Source organism: Hippoglossus hippoglossus, chromosome 21, assembly GCF_009819705.1.
Source record: "Hippoglossus hippoglossus isolate fHipHip1 chromosome 21, fHipHip1.pri, whole genome shotgun sequence".
Classification (NCBI taxonomy): Eukaryota; Metazoa; Chordata; class Actinopteri; order Pleuronectiformes; family Pleuronectidae; genus Hippoglossus; species Hippoglossus hippoglossus.
Genome location: NC_047171.1, coordinates 6,424,005 through 6,437,308, shown reverse-complemented (window position 1 = coordinate 6,437,308; position 13,304 = coordinate 6,424,005). Strand labels below are relative to the sequence as shown.

Below are 13,304 nucleotides of genomic sequence, written 5' to 3'. Positions count from 1 at the left end.
GACTCTATAGATTAATTTCACCCCTTTCATCTTTTTTCTGTCTTTCCCGAAAGGGCAGAGGGCAAACACTTGTTCCCTTCTCCTTTTCGCCTCTGCTCCCCCCCCCCTCCCTCTCTCCTCCTCCCTTATGACTCCTGGCCTTACATTTTATTATTCTGTACTTTCAACAAATCTGCCCAAATGGTTTCAGAATGAATAATGTGGGTCCATACCTAATATTAAACTGCGACAGCATTAGCTACTATTCACCTTGTTTTACAAAACCCACCTTTCTATGACAACTGTATACTTCTTTTATTCTTTATTCTATTTTATTCTTTAAGTCAGCTTACAGAATGTGTTTTACTAATTTAAGAAAAAGTATTGATCATTATGTGGTGATCAGTGTTGATATTATGGTGTAATTCCTTTGGCCCGAACAAACGTGATCACTGTGAGCGGTTTGCACTGTTCTGAATTGCGGCTGCCTCACAATTCTCTATGCAGGAAAACCCCTCACTTTGCCACTGTGACCTTTTGACCCAGCCTCATGTCTAACCCGCTGCTCCATGCTGTCTGCTCACTCTCCTGTGAAGCTAATACATGTTTTTTGCTCCATCTCTTATTTCCTCTTTGTGGAAATACGATATCTGTGGAACTAATCACCTAAATCCACATTTATCCATGTTTCTTTCCATTGCTGGAACATCCCTCTGTCCAACTTTTCAGTTTGCTTCCTGTGTTCTGTGTTCAATACAAAAACTCCCCAAAGGTAAAACGCATGCAGTGCATTTAAATTGCCCTTATTTGTTGTGTTAATCCAAATTACTTTTTAAATATACAGAAGGTCTAGGTGGAATACAAATACTGTTAACTTTTCAAAACCGTCTTTGGAGAAATGCTTACAGACCATATTTAATAACTTTGCCTTAAAACGAGACATTGGGAATGTAATTGTGTGATGTCACAACTATACATGGACCTCCCTCAGCCACACTCAAGTACAGCCCATCTGGAACCTGTGTCTAGAGAAGTGTGAGGGATGAGATGTCAAACTACATTGACAAGTTCCAGTCCTGGAAAAGTGAAAAGATTAAAAAAGACATCGATGCAACATTATTTGCACTCAGACTAAGAAGGAGCTGCGCCATCTGCCAATTTAGTCTGTAAACTAAAATGTAGTTGTGGCATCATTGCTATTTCTGAGTTTCCTATTTCACGTTTCATAAGAGGTGGGAGAGAATTGTTTTGTGAAAGCAAAACAACTCCAGACAATCACCTGTTCCCTCAGTTCTTCTCCTGTGTTTCTTTACCCTAAATTCGTATATTTTGTCAGCTTCTCCCAGATGATTAATAACACTAACGAGTCAAACACAGGGACATGCATTTATATACAAGAATCTGGTTATAAATATGGTGACATAGTCAGTTCCAATGTATTCTTCATAACTTGTTATGGTAGAGTTGTACTTTAATATTCCCTATAGACAGCTGGACTCAGCAACTCCCTCAAGTTCACTGGTTAAAGGAACGCCACGCCTGATTGGACTCTTGAGTAGTGAGCGCTGTACCCTTGAGATTCCTCACCGGACAAACATCTTTTTTTTTACCCCTGCTGTATTCCTCATGGACCTGCCTGTTTGCAAGGTTCAGTTCTTTTGGGGAATGTGATTGGTTCTCAGAGGTGGCCACTCTACCGGCTCAATGTTGCTGAGGGTACCCTAACATGTTAATGACAACATGGGATGTTTAAAGTCCTGCCCACACCTCATGTTATGACAACATATGCTGTGTCCCAATTCAGGGGCTGCATCCCTCTGAGGCTCCATTGACGTCCGGTTGCGCAACAGCGGCGCGACTAGAGCCAACCCATTTTGAAGGCTCCTTCAAATGCAGCCAACAAATTTGTCCTTTTATGCTCAAGCAACAAAGGCTCCTATGGTTAGATCCTTCTCTGGCCAACCCTTTCCCAGGACTTCATTTGGTGGCAGACTGTTTTTCCAATTAATAATGGTGGTGGCAATCGTTGAAACCAAAATGTCAGATATTTATATAAATATAGATATAAGTAGAGTCTAAACCGCTAATAGTGCACGTTAAATAAACCAAGGAGCATTAACAGTCTCTGGTCGAGTCCACCTGCAGCTCTGTTGTCAGGTGAAGGCAGGACAAGCTGGTGTCGCAAATCATAGAAATCCTCCGTAGACCAGACTGTCGGTTTGGCCTTTACACTCTTCAAGGCCCACGAAGGAATTGGTATATAGCTTTAATTTCATCCGTCGCTCATGTTGCTTATATTCTAACATTGCCATTGTTGTTAAGGCCAAGTTAATTGCTGGAGAGAAGGCTGTTTGTGTTGATACTGCACAATTTACTATCAGTGGTTGTTTGATGTGTGATGTTAAGTTCAGAGGTCCCATGGGCACGTGCAAAGAAAACAGCACATTAATTTTGACAACCGTATATATCATGCCATAACAGTTTGACCAGAAAACATCCGGGTCAGTGTCTCCATCTGGCAATCACATAGATTGAACTGATCACAGGCAAATAATGCAATTTCCCCACTAGGCTAGAATGTATTTACATTTTTTTGACCATCTTCAACTTGAATGTTGCTTGAAACTTAAATAAAAGTTAATTTTCCTTTCCCATATCATTGGAGCCTGTTCCTTTAAGCACTAACTTTCCAAACCCCTTGGTTTAGCAGCAATGAAACCCGGTTGGACTAATAAATACAAACTGCTAACACTAATCCACTAATCCTCTTTTTGGTCTAATGTAAGTGGAAGCTCAGGAATGTACATCATGATGTTCTGAGCTCACTCTCCACTCCTTACATCTTAGCTCTGTTTTTATTGCACACTATCGCTTATGTGGCTGTCAATATGAAATATTGCTGGGTGTCAGTTACACAGTAGGCCTATGCAGACTTTGTGCGTCTGGGTGTTTATGTGTTGGTGTGCCCACACGTTAGCATGCATATATGTAATTTCAACTACCCCAGCTGTGCTTGTGTCTCTTTACAGTTCATGCCCGCTCCTCAGGTTTCTGTGCTCACCCAGTTCACATATAAAGTGGGAGAGCTTTGATCAGAATAGTTTTGCCTGGAATTAGAATTGAAGTCACGTGGTTTCTGCTGCTTAATAAAATACACAATATTATTTGAAATGGCTGTCAACAGACTGAAACTCACACATTATAACTCTTTTGTTAACTTTGCCCAAAATAACAGAAGCATATTAGCTCTGTCACACCACCAGTTGTTTAAAGTTTTATTTGCTGCCGTTCATCCAGGAGAACATTAGATGTGCAGGTCTCCAAATACTTGTCTGTAAATGCAGGTTTAACATGAGTTGTAATATAGTTGTTGATGATTCATCCACTGATATTTGAAAAGATCAATCAATCAGTCAAACTTTATTTGTATAGAACCTTTCATACAGTTCAAAGTGCTTTACAATTGACCAACTTGCCCGGAATAGGTCAAACAAATAAAATAAAAACGCTGACAGTGAAATATAATGAAATACATTTTAAAAGCTAAGATATCGATAAAGTAATAAAAAGGAATACAAATAAATACATAAACCGCTGTCATGTTGATGGAGATTTATACTCAAGTTTAAGATTTCAATATTGATATGAATACATTTTATAATTTCAATGCATCATAAGTATGGAAATAACCACTGATCTACTATTTTTCTACAATTTTTTCTGTCCTCCGTGCTTCACATCCTTCCTCTTTCCAAGCCTCTTTGTTCCAGACCTGCTCTCCTGCAATAACTAACTGTTACCAATGTATATAAAGGAAGTCTTCTTCAGCTTTCCCCTCTCTTCGCCCTTATATATCATTTGTCTTCTCTTCCTCACTTTCCCTCGCTCTGTCACTCACATACTCTCTCACGCAGTCATCAACGCTCACACACACACACACACACACACACACACACACACACACACACACACACACACACACACACACACACACACACACACACACACACACACACACACACACACACACACACACACACACACACACACACACACACACTCACTCAGTCACTTGCTCATAGGTCTGTCTCCTCTCAACCAACCAGGTTCAGATAGAGGTAATGGCGCTAGGTAATTGTTCAAATTGTCACTTGGCCTTTTGCAGAGAGCGATGAGGGGAAGAAAGTACTCCTCTTGCAGTAATTCTCTGTCTTTCTTCTCTCTCTGTCCTTTCTCCTACTCTCTGCCCCCTTTCTTTATTTAATTTCAATCCAGAAAGATTTACTGGTGCAGCTCTTCCTTTCTAAATGCCAGGCTCAAATGAGTACAGTGAGGCACAAAATCACTCTCCCTATGCTTTCCTTTCTCACTTCCGCTCTTGCTTATCACGCACGCACACACGCACACACACACACACACACACACACACACACACACACACACACACACACACACACACACACACACACACACACACACACACACACACACACACACACACACACACACACACACACACACACACACACAACCGTGCAGGTTAGGTACAATCTGTTAATCAAGCTGGGAGTATTTGTTCACGCCTAGAATCCCATTGGGGCTAATAAGGCAGTCCAGCAGTGCAGCATCATGCTATACAGGGTGTGTGTAAGTGTGTGCATTCATCTGTATGTGTGTGTCATGGCCTTTGTGCAGGTTCCCTCCCTGCATGTTTGTAAGTGCCAATTTTATAGAAATACATGTATCTGCAGTAGGTGCAGAACAATCCTCCAAATTAACTGTTTGTTAATTTTTAAATAGAAATAAGTTTGTTACATCTGTAAAGTAGAGAGAGATCAATAGGCTTCATGTGCAGCTGTGGTAGCAGGGTTAGGGTTGTACCCTGGTTTTATGTGAATGTGTCTGCTCTTTTGTGTTTACACCTTTCCTATTTCCCTTTGTGCTTTCCCCCCCGCTATGAGTCATAGTCATAGATTCTGCCAAATATCTGACTGTCTGCACTAAACAATACAGTGACAGGACATCACTGTTTGTAGGAGGTCACACTACAGATACTCGAGGGGGGCTGGGTATCGTTCTAAACACTTTGAAACTCGACTTTGATCGCAGTTCCTGAATGAGAGGAAGACGGGCGTGGTCAGTTCTTTTTTGCCGCCAATTACATAGCAACTATTTCCTCTTAAATTATATTCCATGCACATTTAAGTGCACATATTGTGATGCACATTTTTGTAAAATGAAGTGGCAGTTTCGATCTCTTAGACATTTTCTACTCTGCAAGTCACACTGAAGTCAGACGTCTCAAAATACACACGAGATCCTCCTCTCTGGTTGGAACATAATTCATAAATTTTTTCACTGTAAATCCATCAGTAACATGAAGGAAAACACACACGTTGTCATTTGTCCTTACAATGAGAAACTGTACAAAGGAAATTTTCTTAAAACACATTTTAGGCATTGATATACTATATGAGATATTATATTGTAAAAGGGATATAGTTAGATGAAAATAGTGTAATGCTGTATTTTGAATATTTTTTGTTTGCTTACCTGTGCAGCCCTCTTGGCCTTTGACATGGTATTTATCAAAACACATATTTATTTTGATTCATCATCCACATCCACAAAGAGATCAGCCAAGATAGATTACCTTATGTTTATTGCTGACACAAACACACACACACTCTCACAAATATTGCACAAACTGTCCAGCATTCATTACTATTAATTTATCTTACTCACTCTGAGTGTTTTCAGGGAACACTCAGCCTGATTGGTTATTCACTAATTAGTAATATCACTAATAGATCACTGTTTTTATCCGCTTTTAGCAATTATTAGATTGGACTAAAAAGACTAAACGCTTGCAGCCCATTTATTACAAGCGCAGTTGTTCAAGGTAGGATTATCCATCATTGAGTTAAAATGGAAATGTGTACTTCTCTATTCTCCAGTTTTTGGATGGCCACTAATGCTCACAAGTATTGATTGAGCTGTCCAAGGTCGGCACACTAATGTATTCATTTTTCCCTGCCGTTGTCCTCAATGTATTTCTAATGAATCTTTCCATAAGTATTCCCATTTTTCTTCTAAAATAAAGCATCGGGTCTTCATTAATCCTTATTTTTAGTTGCAATTTTCACAGTGCAGGGAGTTCAGTGTTCAGGTGACCAGTAGAACTCTTTCTTTTCAAGTTCTTAGTCCCACTGGATTATACAATAAGAATATATAAAATATTTTCACTCCTAAGCTTTTTCAAGCAAAACCAAAATACTTGCCGGTTATCTGTCTTTAGAAGCTAAATGTCCCATGTTATCTATGTTACTCTTCACACATCAGCTCACACCCGACATTTGAATGATTCTCTACATGTGTCTCAAGTGACCACCAGAGATCGTATCTCTGCTCTATGAGCAAATAGACATGTACATCACTTCACATCATTAAGACCAAATGCATGCTTTGCTTAACCAGCAAGAGGCAGCGCTGCACTTTATTTTTTAAACGATATTTTGGGGCATTTTGCCTTATTGACAGGACAGTGCAAGTGTGAAATTGGGAGAGAGAATGGGGAAGAAACGCAGCAAACTGCAGGGTCGGAACCGAACCTGCAGGAGGGCTCAAGCCTTAGTTTTCTTTCATGCCTGCTTTCATGCTGCTGGGGCCAGCAGTGCTCGTTCTGTGCAAATGTCTTCCAGAAAATAGGAGAAGACAAAAAAACAACACATTTGTTTATTCCTTCGCCCATTTCAGAAGAACCAAATTCGCCCACACTGGAAATATATATTTGTGACCACTATGTCACAAGGAAATGTGCAAAATGTCCACAAAGCTATCTAAGGTTGTGTAAAAAAACAGATGAGTGAGTCCTTCCTCCCACGCAGATGTCCATATGGCCCAGGACATATCTGCATACACAGTCAAAAGAATGTGGCCACTTATGTCCCAGATCACTTCTGAACATCTGAGTGATCACATATCAAATGTGCCCTTAACGTGTCTCGGGTGTGTTCACACCTGTACTCAGAGCATGTCCACATGTGACGGGATCACCCAAGATGCATGTTGATGCCATGTATGAACAGGGCCTAAGACATTTTAGAGTTAACATGAATAATGAGACACATTTATTCGTTCAGATTCATTTACTTGTTCTAAATTACACTTTGATAAAGTGATGTTCGTTGCTGGCCTTGGTAATTAATATGCCACTCATCCAAAGAGAGAGAGAGAGAGAGAGAAAGAGAGAGAGACTACATGCAGTTATTAAATGAGACATACAATTAAGCACCAAAGACTTTCCAATTAATGTGTGAGTGGCTATTGTTATGACAAAGAGGTTAGGATAATTAATATTACCTGTCATCCTGTCAGTGATTAAGCTCACATGACAGCATGTGCAGCCACACCAGACTAATTGAATTCCAGGCTGCCCAACCCCAAACATATGTTTATTGCATCAGCAGTCAGTCACTGCTGCGTCTCATCTCACCTTCTCCCACCTTTTCACTTCAGCTGTTGGCTCTGATGTCTTTTCATCCTGTCTTTCCTTCAGTCTTACATCTTTCTCATGTTTTCTCTCCTCATTATTCATCTCGTTTTTTCTCCTCTCCCTCTCTCTTCATCCCTTTTTCCCCCCTGACAGGTGGTGCAGGTCATGTGGCAGCAGGGTGAGAGGTCAAAGGCTAAAGGCCATGTTAAGAGTGCATTAGTGGCTACCGCTAACATTGAGCCTTATTGACCTGTTTGTCTGCATATGCTCACACAAACACGTACACTCAGCAGGCGCTGCCCATCCACACGCACATGAACATGCAGACAAATATACAGATTCTTACTGAATGGCGTTTGTGATTGTTTAGACAAACATTATAATATACATCCTCTATAATTTACATCCTTAGGATTTTCAAACGTAGCACACGCTCTTTTTAAAACTTTCCTTTAGACTAAAATAGATGCATGTATATGGTCATATTCTTGCAATCCTAATGCATGTTGCTTTGGTGTGAATAACAATAATGGACATCTACACCAAACCTTAACTTAAGGATGTGTTTTTGCACTTCTTGTAACTGTAGATTGTTTTCTTCATGTACTTAATGTCTTCAGTTATAACAAAGTTCACTACAAGAATCACACCTGGGCCCATAACAGGGTCAGAAATAATGATTGAGATCGAGAGTGAAACCATAACTAATGGATTTTGTTCCACAAATAAGATTCATTCATTCTGAATCACGTTTGACATTTGATTTTAATACAAAAAAATCAACACTCAACACTGTTTTGCTGTCCACTCCATATATGTACATAAGGATGTGATCAAGGATGTGGACCTTTTTTTTTTTTGCTCCAATAATCACAATTTTCCACAAGCCTATGATTATATGCCACTAGCATGAGAGAAGGGGGAAGTTGAGCAGCTCTGGCTAATCCTGACATGGTAACAGTAGAAGAATAGAGGAGGCCAAAAGGTATAGAAATGCAATTACAGCCCAAAAAGTTTGAAATATGATATTAGAGGAGAATGTTGGTGGATATATAATGTGATGTATATAATACAGGAGAAATCCACATCTTAGTAACAACTGGTGTGGATTTATCTTTGAGCAATCTCTGTAAGATTTTGCTTTTAGACACAGAAGCTGGTAAAACGGCAGCTGGCCCAGAGGTGACGTGACTTGGGGGTCTCTATTGACAAAATAAATCAATACTTATACAACATGTTATAAAAATAAATGAAAAAAAACTACAGAACATTGCATAATGTCCAAAAATGATGTGAGTTTAACAAATATATGTGTGTCCACTCGGTGAACTCGCACACATCGTGTATGAGGCAGATATTGGATGCGCGCAAAGTCGATATAGACATTAGTAGAGAACATTTTCAATACAGAAGCCTTGTGATATATATATATAATGGTAATGATTCCTAAGCCTTTCAACAAACATGTCATTGAGGCTTAATATTTTACCATAAACTTTATTATGAATTACTATAAATAAAAAGAAAACACAAATAAAACATTGCTTGAGAATAATATATATAAAATTTCATGAACATAAACTGTTAACTTGAATCTTCTGTAAAATAAACTACTGTTATATTCACCACCATGTAGCACGAAACAGAAATGCTGAAACCGTTTTGTCTGCAAAAGGCTCATATCAGATGATTTTTATCTGCAAACCGATAAATCAGCCGGGCTCTAGTATCCGTATGATGTCATATACATAAGAATGTGTGACACTGTCATTTATTAAATATTAGATTATTCATCTCTCTGTCACAGTTGGACGGTGACGTGTCATGAAACCTCGTCCCTGTGGAGCTCACCTCTCTGTGTCGAGCCCCATGTCGTTGTATAAAGTAATTATTACAGCTCCCCTGACTCACACTTACACCCGTCTTCCTCACACCCACTCTCTCTGTCTCTGCGTTGCCGTATCCATTGACAGTGTTATTGATTACTGCTTGACAACACTGTCTTCTTGCCTTCAAATAATAATTGCTATTTGTACATCATCCATCCATCAATTTAGGAGCTCCTTCATTCATCACTTCCTTTATGCTTGCATTCCCGTGTCTTTCAAATTGCAGCGACTAATTGGTTGAGCTCAGGATTTTCTTGTGGGCTTTAGTCCATTAAAACCCAAAGTCAAAACAGGGTTAGTCCCTTACTTCCTCCACTCTATCCCTTTTTCCATTGGTCAAAAAACCCACTAACACCTATCATATACTCCTGGGTCACATCCGTCTGTAGTAGACACTGATTTTTTAACGGCTCTGGCTTCTGTTGGCAGTGATGGAAATGTGACACCTGGGTAAATGCGCTAATTTTTTAATTTACTTCTTTATTTTGGAAATCTAGAGGTTAGCGCTGCACCCTTTGTGGCGCATTGTTGTGACATGCACTGAATTTGAGGGCGTTGTTGCGTAAATAGCTACAAATGTTTGTGTACTTGTATTTTACATCTTGAGAACAAGATGCATTGTTTACTTCTTATCGTGCAAAACGCAAAAAAGGCAAACTCCTCTTCTGGCAATGGAAAAGGAGTCGATATCTTTTTACATCTTGTTTACTAGTGTCTAAAAAAACTTGCACATACCTGCTAATATTGGTGTAAAAGAGGTATTAGTCACTAATTGCATAACTTTTTGGTTTGTTTATTCCATCAATTAGTGAATCCATCTGCTCACGTCCCATATCAGTGATATTTCCCACGGTTTTTTTTAACCATTAATCCTTCCTTTTTTATCTTTAACTTCATGACAGGTTGAACTTGAAGCTGTTTGTTCTGTCATTGTATTGTCCCTTTTCCAAATGCCAATTACTGACCAGGCTGAAAGGTGTTCCGTGTGTTCTCTCCGCAGGCAGCCGGTCCCGCCGCGGAGGGGCCTGTAGGGATGGAGCGAGCCCAAGGCAAACAGGCCTTCAGTAGCAGGTCAGTTTGTGTGTTGCTCTTGTACTCAAGTCCACTGTGATGTGGAGTTTCGTTTCTGCTCATCGTGCTGAATCAGTATGTTGGCAAACTTCAGAAATGGGTTTGATTAAATAATCTCAAAAAGCGACCATCTGTCCCTGTCCTTCGGACTCTGTGTGTTGCACAATTTTTCATATGCATGTTTGTCTACATTCATGTTTATTGATGTTTATTTGTGTGTTGCTGCCCTACTTTCCCTTCATTAAAGCTCTATTCCAATGCAGATCAAGGCCCATACAGATATAGTTAGTGTTAAGAAGCTCCATCATTAGCCTGCTACAAAAGACTTTCCAAACGGGGTCAGGGTCACACACACACACACGCACACACACACACACACACACACACACACACACACACACACACACACACACACACACACACACACACACACACACACAGACACAGTCTGAAGGATAAACAGCTACAAACACACTTTCATCTGCTGTGTTTTTATAGGGAGACACAAGTTGTAACACACAAGCATAAACTAATGACTGCTGCTTAATTAAGTGTTGGGGATGCGGAACGCTCAGTTTCTCCCGTGAGCCTTTTGATCGTGCATGGTTGTGAGTGTCTGTTTTCTTATTTTAGCAGTATGTGCGTCAGAAGAATGTGGAGCTTCTAACACAGAGCAGGGACAGACAGTTGCCATATATGTAAGAAACTTGTAGATGAGTTAATGAGTAATCTGAATAAGGACTTTCTCAGATTAAGATGGTTGCTTGTGATGCTAAATCCATGAATATTCCTGTAAGCATAGCATCTTAGCTTTAAGATCCCCTCTACACATTTTTGTTCAGCATCCACATCCAAACCAGGACCAACGTCTACATGACCAATACAAAATCAAGCCAGTAAATGGGCCAGCAGTGATTTAGAGAAAGTGGCTGTTACATCATTGACCAATGTGCTGCTCTGCGTGACAACGCTCACCTCTGCTAATGGAGAGTGTATCAGCCTGTGTTTTAGAAATAACAGGTCAGTGTGGTCAGGTAATTAATTTACCGTTAATTCATAAATACAAAGAGAAAATAATATGTAGTTAACCTGTAATGACAAGAGAGTTACAGCTTTGTGAAAAGAATAATGTTGACCTGTTTTAGCCTCTCTCTCTCTCCATAGCAACCACAAAGCACAGTCCTCATACACACTCATGTTCATTGTATAATGCAAAGAGCTGCAGTCTCCATGCGAGGTTGAGGTTGTAACTGAACTTTTCTAATTTCTACATTGAAATCCTGACCCTATTCAGACGTGGTATTAACATCCATCCTGAGTGATCCGAGCTTAAGTAGTGAGATGTGATCATTCGGACCACAGTCGCAGGTGGTCTGTTCAGCATTCTATTAGCTGTATGAACTTAATTGCTTCCTGGGCAATATGTGAAGGACCGTCTAATCAGCGGACGTCCTCTGGCCCATTACAGTTTAAACTTCTCAGTGTCCATATGTTGATTTGTTTTTGGCCACTACCACAACATTAACACTTATCACCACATAATGGATGATACTGTTCATAAATTGATAAAATTGTTCATAGCCGCGCACATTCATCCATTTAGTCCCTCCTGACTCTGCTCCCTGTCTTTCTCTCTCCCTAGCTTAAGGCCAATTCATGCTCTGCGTCGAAGCTACGCCATAGCCTACACGTAGACTTGTACCCTACGCAGAGCCCTATGCCGTACCCTGATGTGCACCCCCCCAAAAATGTAACTAGGTGTCGAAGTGACGCATACTGCAAGAGCTGTGATGGGTCCGCTTGGTAGCTTCACACTTCCGGCAGACTCTCTGCCATTTTTGAATTGAGTTGAAGGAATAAACACGGAACGTAAATAAACGTATTTCTATTCTTCGTTGCAGTTCTTCAAGAAAAAGTAATTGCTCTTCAACATCTATCAGATCCAACTCCACACGATCCGCTGAGTTACACTCGTTATTGTTCCGAAGTAAACAGAGACGCCAGATAATTTGTAAATAAGTGGACCAGAAACCGGAAGACGCTCAACACCAGCATAGAAACTCTAAAACCCCTTGTGTTCGGTAGTGTAATTGCACACACACACCTACGCACAACTCTGAATGATCGGCCCTGTGCGTAGGCTAAATGTGTACTTACAGCGCAGATTCGACGCAGAAGCATGAATTGGGCTCTACTGTGATAAACGACCCTGTGACCTGACATAATGATGAGAAGCCAATTGTTTTTAAAATAATTAAAGTAGAACATGTGGACAGAAGTGAATCACAGAATAGTGTCTGACAGTTTTAGTTTTATCGTCCCTTATGATAAGTGACACTTTAATGCAGTGAGTATAGAAGGTCATTATTTTAGACACACACCCTCACAGTCGTTTTCCACAATAACTTTTTTTTAATACATGTCCTCTCATGTATACGCACTCAGACACACACAAACCATGTCAGCTGTGAGTAATGTAAAAGTGATGTAATGGTTTTTGTGGTCGCCAGGGAAACGATCCTTGAAATTGCAAAAAAAAAGTCCAAAATGAGCTGTGGAATACAGCTATAAATATTGGAATAGTAAAGCATACGTTAAGTAAATGTCTGTGTGAGTGTGTGTGTGCGTGTGTGTGTGTGTGCGTGTGTGTGCGTGTGTGTGTGCGTGCGTGCGTGTGCGTGTGTGTGTGTGTGTTGGGTTGTATACAAGGTTGTGCTGCTGTGTGTGCGCCTTTCAGTGTCAAGGTACACCTATAAATACAGTAATGGCTCATCATAATTTTAACCACACAGCACGCTCACCACAAAAACTCATTACCTTTGAATCAAAATGTCCTTTTTATACAGGGAAAGCGATTTACTGTAAATTGG

At 40.1% G+C, this 13,304-nt stretch overlaps 1 protein-coding gene across 5 annotated transcripts in view; it reads left to right on the top strand.

Moving 5' to 3' along the window:
• Positions 1-13,304, top strand: part of LOC117754722 (partitioning defective 3 homolog B-like) — a 194,088-nt gene that overhangs the window by 50,558 nt on the left and 130,226 nt on the right. For all 5 annotated transcript variants that reach the window (XM_034573866.1, XM_034573864.1, XM_034573867.1 and 2 more), the window contains exon 6: positions 10,364-10,434. In XM_034573866.1, the coding sequence (XP_034429757.1) occupies positions 10,364-10,434 (71 nt within the window). The remainder of the gene's footprint in view (positions 1-10,363; positions 10,435-13,304) is intronic.